The following is a 19,414-nucleotide window of genomic DNA, read 5'->3' on the forward strand; positions in this document are numbered from 1 at the left end:
ACTTGTTAACTCTGATTTTAATTTGCAGGGACTGGTGGTATTATTACTAGGGTCATTCAAGAAACAAAAAGGGAAAAAATGCAATAACTGATTTCACATGATGAAATACATTGTTTTTTAATATCAGGCCTTTTCCTTCCTATGTGTTGAAAAACATTTTTTTATTCTATTTTTTAATAATTGTTTCTTCTGGATCCTTAATACCTACAGTTATATAATGTACATATTATTTTGAATGAGACATTTTACTCTATGTATAACACATCAAATAATATGACTTTGTGCTCTTGCTATTGTAACTTTTGTGAAACAAAACGTGCATATATATATATATGCAATATATATATATATATATATATATATATATATATATATATATATATATATATATATATACAAAAGAAAAGCCTTCCTTCTTTTGTGTTTCAAGTATACCGAGATCATAAAACCAATTTGCCTTTTGTAAAACTGATTTATTATTTGTATTAGGTCATAAAGTCTCCTTATATAATTTTTCCTCTGTATGATAAATTAGCTGAATAATCTTATCAAAAACATGTATACTAAGTGTGTGGTAACAGCACATGTATGCATTACCTGGAATGGAAGGGTATACATGTTTTGAAAGATTATTCAAATAGATAAGGTGTAGAATACCCCAAACTTTTAATAGGAATTTCGATATTTGTTTTTTACATTTTGGTTTTATCTCGAAAAATGTTGAAACACAAAAAAGTATTTAGAAATATTAATATTTAGAAGGAAATAAGGGTATAGGAACCTAAAGATAATAGATTTTAAAAATCAAAATATGGTTGGCTGTTTCTATTACTACATTAAATTGTTTATCAGCAAACTCACAGATTTAAATATATTATTAAAAAGAAACTAGGTTGTCATTAATGTGTAACCGAGTTGCTGCAAAACATTTAATGCTAGAGGAAAGTATCTTAGACAAATCCCGAACTGAAAACAAAGCCAGCATGCCTCATCAATTCTTTCAGTGGGTTATTTTCCGAAGATCTTTCCACATTGTAGGGGTTTTTTTTTCTATTTAATTATCTCATTTGATTTTTTTTAAGTAAATATCATAAAGGAAATGTAGCCTTATCCTTGCTAATATTTTTAACCTTCATTATTTTGAAGTAAGTTTTAGCATAATTTTAGTGGTAAATTTTAACTTTCTCTTAAATCTAAAATGAAGTTTATTTAATAAATTAGTTGTGTATTAATATCTTATTTTTATAATGATGAGCTCACAGAAAAATAATGTTAACATACAAATTCTTGTTAGATTATCGAAGTGATGTTGAGCTTGGTAAGTTCTGAGCTCAGTAACAATTAAGGAAGAGTAGATACTACAAGTAAACACTTCACCGAGATGTATAAATGGGAACCAGCCTTGCTAGTATGTATAACCATGACAGAATTGCACCTGGCTATGAGGATGGTACAGGTCGCTATAAAATCAGGCATAAGCACCGGTTTTATGAGCTTTAGGAACAAGCTTTAACATTTTAACTCATAGTATGATAGATAAAATTTTACAACATTCTACTTTAAGAAATTACATAATGATAGATCATATTTAAAATATAGTTTTCTTTCTTTAATAAACTTTATATATTCTTAATTAAATAATGATTGATAGAATTTGGAACATATAAAAGGATTACTTTTAGATTTAAATAAAATATTTTAAGATAAATTCAATAGATCAATCAATTTTTAATAAGGATTTATGATGTTAAACTTTTGATCACAAGTAAAGGTAATAAAAATTACTTCTCAAACTAATGCAGAAAATATAAAAACTTCAATTTAATTTAAATTAAATTTCTATTATTAAACATAATTGATTCTATCTGTATATTTTTCTTATTATAAATGGTTCCATAAAAACTCACTCTAATCACTTAATAAAAAGAGTGAAGGTTTGCTTGATGGTTTTGTTTATTATTTATTTATATTAAAAACTATTTGTGATGTGATCAACTATACCTGAATAGTATATAGATGAAGGTCAGACAAAAACTAGGTGACTGCTTATTAACAAGCCCACAAATGTTTGATGTAGACGTTTGAATTGTATTACAAGAAGCATAGGATAGAAAAAAATCGACGTTCCTTGTAAAATTTAAAAATTAAACATTCCTCACTGCTTTAACCAAAGCTCTTGATTTTTCTAATAAAAGAAAAAACTGTATTTATTTTTTAATTTGATGTTAGGTGTTGATTTAAAAAAAATAACATACCAAAGAGTGTTTTTTAGACTGCTTTTGTCAATGCAATATTTTTTCGTGGAATTAATTTAGATAACTGATAATTTCTTTTTCAAATTAGAAAGAATTTGAAAGTAGGAATGTCAGTTAGTTAGACTGATATGTAATGTTTATGAAACTGATTTTTAAAACTTTCTTCCAGAATAAAATAATTTATTCAAAAAATGTGTTTTGTCTAGTTGTCTTTTCCTGATGATTAATTTTTATAATTTTTTGTAGATTTAAACAAATCTTAACTACATGCTGATTATTTTGTGAAAGTGATTCTCTATATTTCAAGTGAATTTGGCTTATAATCAGACATTCATTCTCAATTTGAATTCATTTTGTTAAAGAGGTTGATATCATTATATAAAAATGCAATCAGAGACTAAAGCACTACTATTAAATGTTCAGAAGAGACTGTCAGAAAGAAAGTCAAAAGTAGACACAATCACAGTATTTGTATGAGTATTATTAGCTAAACTAGCATAAGGAGAATATACATTTAAATAATCTAGTAATGACAAATCAGAAATAAGTAGTATCTCATCTCACAACACTAATAAATTTGTTTGCACGTTTCTAGAAGTTGGTCTACACTTCTTCCATCATCATTCTGTTTATTTAATGCAAATAGTGAATAGTTTTCCTGAACTACTTCAATGTATGGGACTCATGCACACGAAATAATAAAACACGAAATAAAATGAGACTCATTATTCATTAATAAAATGAGATTGTCATTTATCTAAAAAATTAATGAATTACTGTGCATAGTCCTTCTGATTTCAAATGTTATTCTGTGATTAGTTTGTAGGTGTAGAAATGAAGGTCTTAATGAAAAATATGCCTTATTGAAAAATCATCGATGGTAAGTTCAATAACACATCTCCAAACATAATGATTAAGACTGGAAAGCAAACCATGTCTGATGTGTTCTACATTTCTTGGGGTATGTGGCGTTCATGGGACAAACAACAGCCTACTATTCATTAGTGTACTTTGTATATTAACCCAAAGTAAGATTATATTACAAGTAGCGATAGTCTGATTTCAATAAATGTTAAATCAACGACAAAACGAGTGTTAAACTGCTGTGAACAAAACAAATGTAAATAAATAACTTCTTGATAAAAAGGTTACAAATGTTTTTATTTATATTTAAAGACAATATATTTTTAAAATCTTGCGAAAATAAATATATTTATTTGGAAAAAAATAAGAACAAAAAATTATTCAAAGTTATGTGAAAAAAATTGCATCCATAAAAGTAAATAAAGCGGATATTTATTATATTTAAAGTTAGTACTAAAAAGAAACAAATAATAAATCGGAACTGTTACGAACTAGGACAAGAATCAGGCTATCATCGTTTATTTGAACTTCATCTTAAGCTTTGGATTGCTGTAAAAATAAATAACGAAATACGAAATTGAAAAACATCTCACTTTATTTTCTATATAAAATATAAAACTTTATTTTCTATATAAAATATAAAAGATACATATGTACTTTGGTGTTTGATTATGATATAAACTAGAAAGATTATTTTCTAAAACAAACTATGGTTGAAAAATGCTTCGAAATATTTATTCTAAAGAAATAAGATTATGAAAACAAAGTTACTGATAGCCAGAAAAGACTTGTATTCACATTGAAGAGATGTGATACAACAATAATTACACACACGCACACACGCACGCACGCACGCACGCACGCACACACACACACACACATGTATATAATTTTATTATTTTATTTATATACATATATAATATTATAATAAGATAATATATTTCGTATATATATTAGTCCAGTATTTACTTTAACGGTGCTCAATACTTGAGTAGAGTTTAAGAGAAGCTTGAATATATATATATATATATATATATATATATATATATATATATATATATATATATATATAACAAGTAAAATACATAAAAAACGTTTATGTAGAAAAGGGTCTGTAGTACAATAAATAAAACTGTTAAACAATAATCACTTCTAAGTAACAGTTTTCTTAAGGTTGAAGGATGAATCTCCAATACAGGCGGTACTAAGAATACAATTATGAATTACTGGATATGTCATAACTGACGGAATGAAAGCAAGTTACACCCATGGATTAAATAGAGTTATGTTCGAAATTCCGTACAGATTCCAGAGTTTTACAGAACGTACATGAAGAATGTAATATCAACGTACATGAAGAAGGTTATATCAACTGAAGCACTGCGAAAATTACATCAAAGATGATCACGGTACTTTAAATCATGCAATTTTTTTTCTAATAATGAAAAGTGTCCATGAGTGTGTAACTATCAAAAACAATGCTATCTGTACTTATTTTTTATTCAAAGTAATTAAATAAAATGTCATATATGTATAACATTTTCTTGCTTTTCAGTATCTGTGACTATGGTATTGATTTAAATGATTTTGCACCTTTCATATAAAATATGTAATACATATTTTGAATTCATATATATATATATATATATATATATATATATATATATATATATATATATATATATATATATATATATATATCACCTCAGATATGCAAAAAACCCAAGAAATGAAATGTTTCCTAATCGAAAATAGAATTACAAATAAATGAGGAAACACACACACGCGATAATAACATATATATATATATATATATATATATATATATATATATATATATATATATATATATATATATATATATATATGATAATAACATGTTCTTAAATAATGTGTTAGTACCTATTTGGAGAAAAAAACCCATTGAAATTCAGAATCCACGTAGAGACTTTAATTTATATATCACCATATTTTTCAATATGATGATATATAAATTATAGTCCCTTGTAGGCTTTGAATTCCAACGGTTTTTTCCTCCAGAAAATTATCTAACAAGTAAGATCTTTATCTTTTTGTCTTTTAAGAATTTCTAGTTCCTTCTACCTTGTACTAACATGCCATCCGGCGTTGCCCGGTCATAATATACACTTAAATATATTGTACCCAATAATGATTTCAAAAGTTTAAAAAATGACTTTGGTACCATCAGCTGGAATTGAAACCGAAACATTCAGTGCTCAAGCCTTATTCGTTAACAATGAATGCTAAAGCGCTAAATAACAACTAAGGCTGGAGTTCTAAATGTTTCAGTCAGTTCCAGTTGATTACACCAAAGTTATTTGTTTTTAAACTTTTGAAATTGCTCTTTTTTCAATGGAATATGCAAATTAGTTTACCTTCATGAAATCGTTCGGATATCCATGACTGATATATTACAAAGTTCATTTTAATAACTTTTAAATGAAAAAATTAGGCTTTAAGTATCCATGTCAGAGCAAGAAAAAAACTCAACTTTATATATATATAGTAAGTTATAAAATATATATGACGATTAAGCTACACTGAATATTCCGCTCTAGGACTCTTCAGGTAAGCCTGAAGAGTCCTAGAGTGGATGAAATGCGGAATATTCAGTGTAGCTTAATCGCCATATATATTTTATAACTTACTAACTAGCTCTACCTTCGTATTGAGCACTTTTGAAGTAAATACTTAAAGTTTACGCATAAATTTATATTTTCGTATATTAATTTTATGTGAGTAAATGAAGTAGTTATATATATATATATATATATATATATATATATATATATATATATATATATATATATATGATATGTGCACGTAAATGAAGTAGTTATATATAAATATATATATATATATATATATATATATGATATGTTCACGTATGGTATAGATAGATATGCACGTGTGTACCTGCCTGATTTCAGATAATTGGTACTTAAATCGATTCAACTTTTGCGAGTATTAATACCAATTTATAATTTCTTTCAGCAGACATCGCTTTTGAAATATGTTACTGCTTTTAAGAGAATGAATTTTGAAACTGTAAACATTAATTCTAAATGTTTTTTTATAAGAAATTAAAAAAACAGCAAGAATAAAGTGAATGATGATCTCTGTTCAAACGTCAAAACGTTGATATAATAGAGCACAATTGCGAGATTAACTATTAGGTTATGACTGTGCACGCTTATTAACATGGGTGCTTATATGTACATTGCATGGCATAACAATATAAAGAAGTAAAGATTCTAAAGAAATTATGCATAAAATTAAGATGAACCTACAATTAGCAAACTTAATTATTAAACATGTCAAAATATTCTTTCATAACATACAAAATATGAAAGTAATCATTCATATTACAAATTGTGCAACACAAATTTTAATATTTAACTTAAAATTTTTTTTAAATCCGAAAGTCTGATTATATATTTTATTTAGAAAAGCAATTTTTTAATTTAATTTTTCAAGTCTTTTCATGCACACCCGACAGAATTATGGAAAAGTAATTTCTCTAGAGTATGGTAAAATATATTTTATTTTCTAGCCAGACAGGTTTTCTGTTTTACCGCTTCTGACCCCAGCAACTATGCCAGGATGGTTTAATGAAAACAATATCTTCGATCCTAAGATGCCTGACATCTATCCAGAGATGCTGACAAAAAGATATATATTCAGAAGAATTTGATATCAGAGATTCAGTGTCGATAACACGTGTAACGATATTTCAGAAATCAAAAAATGTGTGACAGATAATAGATGTTCCATGTTTGAAGTGAAACAATAATTTGTAATTTTATTTTGATCAGGCACAATGTGATTTTACCTCAAATGATTAAACTGATAAAAACTTGTTTTAGTCTATTTACCTTAAATTTAAGTGTCATAATTAATCCAATCCATGGGATTAATTTAAATATTTCTTTAATAAGTATACCTGAAGGAAGTAAATTATTTGAGCAATCAAAAATTTCAGAAATTCCTTAAATCTTTCAACAATGAATAAAAAATTGTCAGAAAAATAAAAAAATAAATGAAGGATTAGAATTAGTGTGTTATTTAATGAAAAAAAAAAAAATCCTGACAAAGACAATATATATATATAAAGTATTTTTTTAGAGGCTCAAACTCTTAATTGATAACTCGATGTTCTTTAATTTGGCAACTATTGATTATTTTGAATTCAGCTTGGTTTGGCAATTTATCATGTGGTTTCAGCAGAATAGAGCCACATGCCATATAGGATGGGACATAAATATATTGAGAGAAGCATTTGATGAACGAATCATTTTATGAAATAGACCTGTCAACTATTCATGCGATTTAACCCCATTAGATTATTTCCTTTGGGGATATGTAAAATCCCATGTCTACGTCGACAAAACAAACACTTGGAAGACAACATTCGATGTGTTGTTGCCGAAATACAGGCTAATTTAATGCGTAGAGTTTATGAAAATTGAACCTCTAGATTACATCATATACGTCCAATTTTGAATAGTAGGGTTCATATTAAGGGAGAGACGGTGGACATATGATGAGGGGAGGGAAGACATTTATACAGTTCTGAGATGCTTGGGACTTCATAGAGATAGATATGCAAATTAGCAAGATCTTTTGCAGATGAATGCAATTCCATGACCCATATATAACAAAGTTGTATTTTCTTTTTAAACAAATAGAAAAATGGGTTTTTGGCCCCCTAATAAAATAAGGGTGGACCTGTAAATTCACCCTCGTCTGTTCGTCCGTTCGTCTGTCCGCACTTTTCTTAATAATTAAGTCTTGAAATTTTTTAAATTTAGCACAAACATCAAACATGATATGAGTAAAAAATTAACAGAACGCATTTTCTGGGAAAACTCCAGTTGCCATCCTAGGGGTGCCTTTCGGGTTAAAATGGCTAAAATTGACACTTTTGTGCTTATTAAAACAAATTGATGCCTTGGATTTTTATAAAACTTTCTGAAAAGTTGTAACTAACTGATTTCTATATAATTTTGTTTGTCTATACTTCGCGATAACTCTTGCGTGCATCCCAGGGGCTCTTTTAGGGCTAATAAAAGCACTCCATTTTTGGGACTATTTTACTATATTTGTCCAAAATTTTGAGTGTATATCTATTTAGCAGTTTTGCATGGTGCTGAACTCAAATTTAAATATTTTAAGGCCTTGGGGACTTTTGGGGCTAAATGGTGGGGGCAAATGATGAACAGTCATTTCTTTTTTTGCTTGGTGCAGAACTCAAATTTACGTATTATAAGACCTAAAACTGCACCGTTTGTTCATTTTCACCAGGATTTGACGTCCCCTGGGGACTTTGGGGGATAAATAAGGGGGGGGGCAAATGCTGAATTTAGTCATTTTTTATGCCTCGTTCACTATGCACTAACGGGGGACCATGCATGCTTCACTTGTTGATATGAATATCATCACACACACACAAAAAAAAAACAACAAATTTATACAAGTATATATATATATATATATATATATATATATATATAATTATTTCCATAACCAAATAACGTCGCAGCTTGCAAGAGCCATGAGAGCCAACAAACCGGAAGTCCAAGACTTGAATTACGCCCTCATTTCAGCTCATCAGTTAGATATATCCAAACTCTGGAATCAAAACCTGAGCCATTCAAAACTCGAGTCTTGGATTTCCGGTTTGTTGGCTTTTGTGAGCTGCAATGTTGTTTGGCTGTGGAAATAATTATATAATTTGTCACATTCTGAAAATTATATATATATATATATATATATATATATATATATATTAATCGCTTCCCACATAAAGAAACTTCAAATCCATTAAACAATCGATATGCATATCTTGAAGAAGAATATGTATTTAAAATTAATGTGTGTATTTCTTCAGAATAAGACATTGCAAGAAAAATAACCCTAACAAATAAGTGTTTACTTCAATACTGGTCTGAGTCTAATCAACAAAACCATGAGTAATAAATTTCTGACTTTATTGCTTTTTATGTTCTCATAGGCTGATTCCACACACACACACACACACACACACACACACACACACACACACACACACACACACACACACACACATGTATGAATAAAAAATCAATACAAAAAATATCTAAATGTTTTTGTTTTTCCTATATTTATTTCATATTTGTTGAAAACGTTTTTTTCAAAAGCACAAAATTTTCAATCGATTGTTTGGTCTTCTTTAGTGTGAATGATAGAAACACGAGTGCAGGGTGGACAAGACTAACAGCACGAGAAGAACGGGTATAGCCAATGAGGTTAAGATGCATCTGAATACAACCATTCCAATATTTTTGACTTGGAATGATCAGCAACTTGTGTAGTCTTTATTTAAAACCAAATCTTTCATAAAATGTTAAAGTGGACACCCACCACCCGTACGTATACACTCACATATATAAACATACATGTATGTACACTCGTACATTACCACACATGGTTTTACACATACTTGTACGCACACAGAATATGCACACACACGTTTATAGAAGTATGTACGCATACACATGGAGAATGATGAACAGATATAGAAAGATAATTGGAAAGTTCTGACCAAAAACTGGTAATTCCTATTGGAATCATAAACTTATTATGATTCTAGGTATGGGACGGGATGAAAGGGTAACGTCTTCTTTGCTTGTCTGGATTTTATGTATGCTCGCCTGCTCAACTACCCCCCTACACACACACACACACACACACACACACGTCCGCCTCTACCTTGTTTTCTCAAGTTGATATATATATATATATATATATATATATATATATATATATATATATATATATATATATATATATATTTATATATATATTTATATATATCTACAGAAAAAAAGAAAGACAGACAGACAGAGACAGAGAAACAGATAGACAGACAAAGACAGAGATAAGCATAAAAATATTATTACTATAAGATAATTTATCACCTGTGATAAAAGTCATTGATATTTTTCAATTTCTAATAATTGTCTGTTTCAAATATACGTGTTAACAACTACAACAATATAAATCAATGTGTTTTTTAACAGATTATATACAGGCTAAATTCTACAACTGTATATAAATGAATGCTTTTCTTTTTTAGCAGATTACATACAAGCTAAATACTACAACAGTTTGAATAAATGCTTTTCTTTTCTAACAGGATAAATATTGCAACATTAAAAATGCTAATCTCTTTAGATTTATTTTTAAAAGTATAACACATAGTTTAGTATAATCATGGCCTCTGTTGAATCGTGAGAGGCAATGGATATCTTCTGTCAGTGTGGTACATGTACTTGCTAAGCAGGGTTGTGCAATCCTCAACCACACATCTCCTAAATCGACATTACTTCATTCTAGCGGCAAAGAAAAGTCTAAGACAAGTGGAAACAATGCTTAGATAATGGAAGCGCGCATGCAACAGCTGGTATTCCCAAGTGGTCACCCATTTAGTACTGACCAGGTTCAATGTAGCTTAACTTCGGTGATCAAATGGAAATCGGTGTGTCAAGTATAAGATGACTAATAAAAGAAAAGAAGGATAAATTAAAAAATATAATGATTCACTAGACAAAGATATGAGTACATTGCTTGAAAACAGCTGCAATACAACTAATTATAAGCTTATTAATATATAACCAAATGTGTTATTTTTTCTTTTTGAATGTTAAATCTTTTCCCATGAAGCATCAATATTTTTGATAGCATATTTTCCTATCTCTAACTAAGAAACTTGAATGCTATGGAAACATTGCTTTGTTAAAATATGATGTATATAAGCATGAAGAAATATACAACAGCTTATGCGTATATAACATTTATACAATTTTGATATTTATAATAATCAAGGAAAGTAAAAATTAAGCTTTAAATTTCCGTTTAGTAGCCTCGTAAGTCTACCTTTCCTCATTTTGTCTTGTAGTCCATACATTTTATGAACGATGTTACTGACAAAAAGGGAAAGATTGCTGTTTTCTTGATCGAAATCTATCCATCTTATACTTATTGTTGGTTGATTTTATCTTGAAGTAATATTTTTATTTCTCTATTTATTTATTTATTTTTATTTTTTTACTCTTTACATCAAGGGACTCCATGCCTTTTCTGGAGTGATTTCCACAAAAAATCCTATTATTATGAATTTCATTATGATTTGTATTGCCCTGATGTTAAACAGTGCATGTATTTATTCATTATTAGCTACAGTATAGTTTTTATTTGTTTTAAAGTCAATCATGATTGTTGATTGATTCGTAAGTTTTGGTGGCTAATTTTTATTTTACTATTTGTCTATTTTTAAAAGATTCAATTTTTTCTAAATTTGTACACACCAGCACAACAAATAAACGATACACATGTCAATAAAGTGGAGAGTAAAAGATTGTGATTGAATAAATGAAGTGTGCCATTTTTTTTGGTTGTAGAGTTCATTTTGTGGATAAAGATAAATGTTCTTAATAGAATTTGAGGAAATGATTTGTCTACTGTTGTTTTTTTAAATTATTTTTGCAAATGTGAATATGATCTTTGTTATGCCTTCAGCATATTTTCGACTTTATTTCTTTTCGTTCCTATTTCGAAATCTATCACATAATACATGTTTTCAATTAGTATTCAAATACTGTTTTTTAATATTTGTTTTTCATAATATATTTAAATTTTCATTTTTTAATGCATTTTATTAACATAACAATACATTTAATTTTAAATCAAATTAATTATAATTATTATTCAGACACCATACTCAAAAGTCCTTATCGTCCAACTGTAACCAATATTTAATTTTAAAAATTCATACAAAATAGAGATTTTTATAATTCACTATAAATGAAACTCAAATAGATACTTGTCAATAAGTTCATAATCTTAAGCAATTTTGAATTTCCAGTTTACATTGCTCTCTGTATAGAATGGCACCTTGAAAGTTATAACAGAATTGAATTAAAATGCACAAGTAAAATATTGATTATGATTGATAATGCTTCATCTGAAAATTTTAAAAATCCTCTTATGCGACATCACTCTAATTCAGCATCTAAATAAATATTTATTACTTTTATATAAACACAAATACATATATATTACATTATATCCAGATCTTTACTAATCTTACAATGTTTTTAAAACTTGTGCTAAAATTTTACATTCATTTTTTACATTTGTTTCCTGTTATCGAAAACTACTGTTTTTAAAAAAGTTATAACCAAATTTCGGAGATCAAAATATTTATTTAATGAAAAAATCAAAATGTTCAACATGTTTGATATCTGCACAATACAGTTTCTTATTTAATTTTAATCTATTTTATAGTTTAAATATGTTTTTTTTTAATTTATTTTTGATGCTGTTCTAATACTATTTTCATTCTTTCTTTTTCTCTTTCTTTCTCTCTTTTTTTTCTTGTGTATGTGTGTTTTTTAGGACCGATCTACTCCAAGTAATGAGAGAGCCCGATCTCAGAGCCCGGACCCCAGTCGGCTTCCAGAGGGTAGTCCAGCTCATACACCCGTAGCAGGCAAAGCACAGCTACCAACTGAAACTGCAAAATCAAGGGCTTCTCAACGTCGATCCAGGTCATGTGGACCTCACGATAAGAGGACTAGTATTTCTTTACAAACTGAATCAATTGATGTACCAGATGAAGACCAAACAGATTTAACTCCTCGGCAGAGTCCTGTAACAAGGCCTGCTCGATTAACCATCCAAGAGTGTTACAAGCCATCTGTCAAACAACTACAAATTGAACCTCACAGTCCAAACGGGCCCTTGACTACAGTTGAGGTGCATTTTGCAGATAACTCAAATCCTTGCTCAACTACAAACTTTCATGAGAACACCGAAGGGTCATCTTCAAATATTCCTCTTCTGCAAGAGGAAAATGAACAGCCTTCGGATTCTTTCTTTGAACAAAGTGCCCAGAAAATTTTCCTTGCAGACAAACCCCCAGTGAAGGTTCTGAACAATGTTATTGTCAAACCCAAACAAAAACTGTTAACAAATAACTTCTTGTTGCCTGTTGATTCACGCTTATCAGGGGCTATCCCCAAGCAAAAGGTAACCTCATCATTGTCATCATCTTCTCAACCTAAACTCTTAGGACCAATTAATAACTCTGGTTCCTCAGAATCCTTTTTGGAATCTATGCAAACAAACAATTATGCCAATCTCTCTGATGATGAGAAACTGGAAAAATGCAAACAAAACAATAGCAATCTCCCTCGAACAGACAGTGAAAAACGAATTGAACAAGGGATAACTGACTTGAAGCTGACTGATCCGGAGGATATTGAAGAAAAAGTAGATAGCACATCGCATTTGCTTGCTGAGTCAGTGACTATACCATCATCCAGTGGTCTTGGTCTTGGTATAAGCAGCGGTCCTAAACGGACCTCTCGAACTCGTTTGACCGTGCCTGGAAGCTTCTTGGACAGTAAAAATTCTCCTCCTGATCACACCCCGGATGATACTGTCTTCTCGGAATTGCAAGAACATGATGAGGATGATGATAATGAATCTATAATTTTGAAGGTCTTGAAGGAAAACTCTCCTCGCCGCCTGCCGCACTCAGGTTTGTTAAGACACTCCTCAGGATCTGTAAAGTCACAAAAACGAACGAATTCATTGTCTTCATTGAAGACGCCCATCACCCCTAACAAACAATTTTTGCGAAGTCCACTGGCTCGCATTGAAAGCTTTCACAGTGATGACTTTGACATGTTACGGTCTGATGTGGACGCCCGGTCGGAACGGGAGCGGTCGGATGCTGAGAATAACAGTACAGAAAAGGCTGAAAACAGCCCATCTCCATCACAGAGTTCAGAAGCATCTGTAAACTGTATGAAAGCACCAATTGTGCCCTGTCTAACCGGAGTGTATCAAAAACAGAAAATAAAGACTCGCTCGAAGTGCAAATGTCAAACAGTTCTTAAGGAAACGAGTCTAACAACTGAGCGACTGCAGGAAAGGTAAGTGAATTCTTATTTTATACTTAAAAAAATAAGCAATCAAAACAGATATCATCATTTTTTTTATAAATAATTTTATCTAAAGCTTAGTATTTAAAAAATACTCTGCGAGTTAACCTTATAAACGATCTCTATACGATCTTACTATACTAAATGATCTTACAATACTAAGGGCATCAGCTTCTTACACTTTATTATCACATATTCCAGTTTTATCATTTTATGGATAAAAATATTCTATGAAATAGAGAATGATGATAACATGAAAAGAAAGGGTTAATTTATTTAACTAATATGATCTCTCTTTTTATTTCTTCGATATATTAAAATTCATTGATTTAAATGTTCTTTTCATATATCCCAAATTGCTACATTCAAAATATGCAGAAAGTAATTCTCTTTTTTTTAAAGAGAATGTATTATTTAAAATACACATAAGTATTGAATACAACAAATTGCGTTTTTCCAGAAAATTAAGTTTTCCTCATATAAAGTAAAATTATTAATTTATATTTAAATATAAAATAAAATATATCGATGTGAAAGAATATATTAATTATGAAATTATTTTATCATATAAAAATAACAAAAATATTTGGAAAAATTATATCAATAATATGTAAATTAATATTTTAGACAAGTAAAGAAATGACATGACTTTACCAGATTTTGATTTATCGTCCTGATCACTTCTCTACATTTATTTTCTTGTAAAAATAACGCAAAAACAGATATATTTATATATTTGTTAACAATATATCAAAACAGGTTTGGTTTCAATTCATTTTATTTGTTGTCTATGTTTTTATTTTAAAAAGACGACAATTTAAATGGAGTATTTTTTTTTAACCAGACAGTAAGTTTCGTTTCAAAGATTTGTATGAAACATTTTTTGGCAACGCTTGTTTTTTAGTCTTGTCTTTTATTAACTTCAGCTTAAATAATTTTAATTCAATGTTTTTTGTATCATTATATTGCTGTAAAACTAATTTTACACATTGGGGTTAATTTATTTGTTTGCCTGTGACATTATTATAGGGAAATTCTAAGTTATGTTTATATTGTGAACAGAATATGCACATTTCTTTGCTAAATAAGAGATTATAATTATGTTTAAAAATATACTTTATATGTCTTTATGTAATTTCATAAAACTGAATATTAACCATATGTTTTTATTCATGACAAAAACCATATAATAATATTTATCATTAAGGGTGGAAAATAAATAAATAGCTTATTATATTAACTACTATTTGTAGAAAGTAAGTAATTACTATATGATTAAACCTACTATGTAACTACTTTCAAAAGATACCTGTCTACGAAAAGTTAAATGCCAATTTTCTTTGTTTTCAATAGTGGTTTGAGTTTATGTTTTCACAAATATAATATTGAATTGACTGATAATTAATTTATAACTTTGATCAAGTTGTCAGCCTTGTGAAATAAGATATTTTGTTTTTACAGTGTAGACAATAACGCAAATAGCACACACAGACGCACGCATGTATATATATATATATATATATATATATATATATATATATATATATATATATATCAAAACAGGTTTGGGTGCAATTCATTATATATATATATATATATATATATATATATATATATATATATATATATATATATATATATATACGAGGGGCGTGCAATAAGTAATGTCCCTGACCCACTTCCCATATCAGTAGAGCAACGAAACTTGGCACAGTTATTAGTCTTTCTCTACATAGGAACCACCCAGAGTTATGCATTTCTCCCATCGTTTGATGCAGCTCTGGAGACCGTTTTTGTAGAACACCCCAGGTTGGTCCTCCAACCACAACGTGACTTCAGAAATCATGGCTGCATCATCTGGGAAATGCTTTCCTTTCAAAAACAACTTCATGGTTGGGAAGAGGTGAATGTCAGAGGGTGCAAGGTCAGGAGAGTAGGACGGATGGAGTAGTATTGCATAACCCCACGCCCATGCTTCTGATCTAGTGACATGCGAGTTGTGGACCAGAGCATTGTCCTGCAGGAGGAGGCTATCTTTGCTGATCTTGCCCCGCCTCTTAATTTTGATAGCTTCCCTTAATTTCCTTAAAAGTGAAGCATAATAGGCTCCTGTAATTGTGGTACCCTTTGCCAGAAAATCTGTCATTACTATGCACATCTCCAAATTCATCCTCGAGCACTTGACACGTTCTCGCTTCTGGAATGGTGTGAGCAACCTGGGAATCCATCTGGCAGACACCTTATGCATATGCAAATGGTCATGAATGATAGTTTCCACAGACCCTGTACTAATCTTGACATCTTGGGCTATTTGGCGAATAGTAATGCGCTGATCTTCTAAAATGGCAGCCTTAACTTGATGGACAAATGCCTCATCAATGGTAGAAGGGCGTCGACCAGGTCTGGGAGCTGTTTCCACAGACTTCCGGCCATGTTTTAATTCACGATGTCAGCGTTTTACTAGGTCATATGATGGGGTATTATCACCATAAGTTTCTTTAATTTCATCAAAAGTCTCCTGTGGTGTGCATTCTTTCAAATACAAAAACTGGATCACTGCTTGACATTCAACAGGCTCCATTTCACACCTGACTCAATTCAAACACCTGTAAAACAGAAACCACAATTAGTTCAGAGCTGTAACTTGACACATACCCCGTAGAGATATAAATCATTTCAAATGCACAATTCCAGCTTGATCAGACAACTGGAAGTGTGTCAGGGCCATTACTTATTGCACGCCCCTTGTATATATATATATATATATATATATATATATATATATATATATATATATATATATATATATATATATATATATATATATATATATATGGCATAATCACGTTGAGACACTGGTTCCCGTTGGATCACCGAAGTTAAGCAATGTTGAACCTGGTCAGTACTAAGTGGGTGACCATTTGTGACTTCCAGGTGCTTTCCGCTTATCTCGGCATTGTTTCTAGTCGTTCTGAACTTGTCCTTGCCACTGGATACAAACAGTGCCGATTCAGGAGAGGTGTGATTAGGGATTGTGCAACCCTTGCCTCACAATTACATGCACAGCTGCACCTACTTTGTCTTCATATATATATATATATATATATATATATATATATATATATATAGAGAGAGAGAGAGAGAGAGAGAGAGAGAGAAAGAAAAAAGAAATATGGTCTATAAATTGAAATCTACTCATATCATCTATTTAATCAGACTACATAATGCATGTCTTTGTAAGTTCACGTTTAAACTTTAATCTGTAAAAGTGGTTTTAATTTAAAACATTTTTGTTCAATTAATACTTTAATGACCAAACGATGTTTAAATAATCAAATTCAACTTTCACAGAAATTATATTCAAAAAATATTTTCTACCAGTATGCAATATTGAAAAACTCAACTTGCAACATTTCTTCATAGCTTGAATTCATAGGATATAACATACAAAAACATTTAAAAGTATAAATACTTTATTCTTTTAATAAAATGACGAGCTTTCGCTCCCATTATATAGTTGATACTTCTCGAAATTTACAATGATTACTAATAAAAATTAAGGTTCTAATTTGAGTGAAAATAAGCATTTTTTAAGTTACAAAGCAAAAGCAAAAGAATAATTAAACATTTTTATTTCACAACAATCGTAATGTTGAATACGATTTACAGATTACTTTGACAACATTGATGTCCAGTTTATTTGAACAAAAATAGGTTTTAATTCAAAACAATTTTGTTTAATAATTTAATGATCAAACGATACTATAATAATTAAATTTAATTTTAAATTCTTTTTAAAATATTATGTCATATTATCATGCACTATGTTTATTTCATTGTGTTCTTATTTATATAATTCAAAATATTGATGTGTTATAATTTTATCTGAATTTTAGTTGTTATGCATTACATTATTTAATTATGACCACTTTAGCATGCACATAAAATGCCTTCCTCCTAAAAAATAACAGGACAATATAGTTTAAAATTATTAATTTAAAAACATTACAAAATAAATGGAAATAAACTAAACATAGCACATTCCTAAAATAATAAGCTAAGGAATTATTTTCCTACATGACAAGAACAAGAAATATGTATTATTCATGGGATTTAAATTTTAACATTTGGTAAAACTGCAAAATCTTTCACGGTCAATATAAAAAGTCAGGATCATATATGGAGTATTTCATTGGCTACAATATAAGTCCAATAGAATAGAACTGAAGTTATTGCTAAAAGTGGTAATTTTTCTGGGATTTAGATCTCTAACCTAGATATCCCAAAATTAAATCAATTCTAAGTTGGATCATAACCGGTATTTTGATCAAATATTGTGACGATTGGTCAACAAATGTGGACGCTAAAGTGCACACAAACAGGGTGAACGATTCGACTGAAAGCATAATCTCTGCTTTGGCAACAGTAGTTAGTCAATTATAAAGCATTCTATTAAAATATTCATTTATAAGAATATATTCAGAACTAATTTCAGTAAATGAATGACGTTAGATTAATGTAAAGATTAGTTGTAATCTGCTAAGAAACTTATGGAGCTTAATCATCAACGTCCTCTAATCCCATAAATGCTTATTAAAATAAGGCTAATTTGGTCAGAAAACCATAGCATGTTGAAGTACATCAGAGTTACCCCAGAATAAGCTTGTATATTCATATTATATAACCTTAAACTTTTCCCCAAGATTGATAAAATTTATCAATATTCAGTGTCCAAATCTCCAACTATATATATATATAATTTATTTGTGAGGGCTCGATCCACCACCACCACATATTTCGCCATTTGGTTCTTCCAATAACAGCAAGACCTTTTGGATATTGTTGAATTTGATCTTTTGTTACTAGTTGCAAAAAAGCTCCAATAATAATTCAAACTTTTCTATGTAGAGTTCAACGAAAGTAGTAGGTCCTTAAGCAATACTTAAATATAAAATGCATTTAAAATCTCATGGCTTAAAAATTATTATTCTATGAAATATTTATATTAAATAAAGTTTCAATTTTTATTTTTTTTTTTTTTGCAACATTTTTTTATATGTCTCTTTTTGTACCCGTTCGTACAATTCTTTTAAAAATTTAAATTAGGATACTTGTACCATCTAGCTTGCCCCTGGATTTACCCGTGGAAATTTTACAAATTTAAAATATCATAATAAGTTACATTAGTCGGTGGGTACATAAGAAAGTAGTGACAGATGTTTCAATATACATTATCGGTCTAAATATAATCCTTTTTGGTATATAATGCCCATGGCTAAAATA

At 29.3% G+C, this 19,414-nt stretch overlaps 1 protein-coding gene across 3 annotated transcripts in view; it reads left to right on the forward strand.

Annotated features, from left to right (window-relative positions):
* LOC145291414 (uncharacterized) overlaps positions 1–19,414 on the forward strand; it is an 879,668-nt gene that overhangs the window by 667,456 nt on the left and 192,798 nt on the right. For all 3 annotated transcript variants that reach the window (XR_013869410.1, XM_080137226.1, XM_080137236.1), the window contains one exon: positions 12,579–14,122. Coding sequence is in view for 2 of the 3 variants with exons in the window: in XM_080137226.1 (XP_079993352.1) it covers positions 12,579–14,122 (1,544 nt within the window). In the remaining variant the exon portion in view is untranslated. The remainder of the gene's footprint in view (positions 1–12,578; positions 14,123–19,414) is intronic.

The sequence above is a fragment of the Euprymna scolopes genome, chromosome 2 (genome assembly GCF_053919585.1).
Source record: "Euprymna scolopes isolate OS-2025 chromosome 2, ASM5391958v1, whole genome shotgun sequence".
NCBI classification, from domain to species: domain Eukaryota; kingdom Metazoa; phylum Mollusca; class Cephalopoda; order Sepiida; family Sepiolidae; genus Euprymna; species Euprymna scolopes.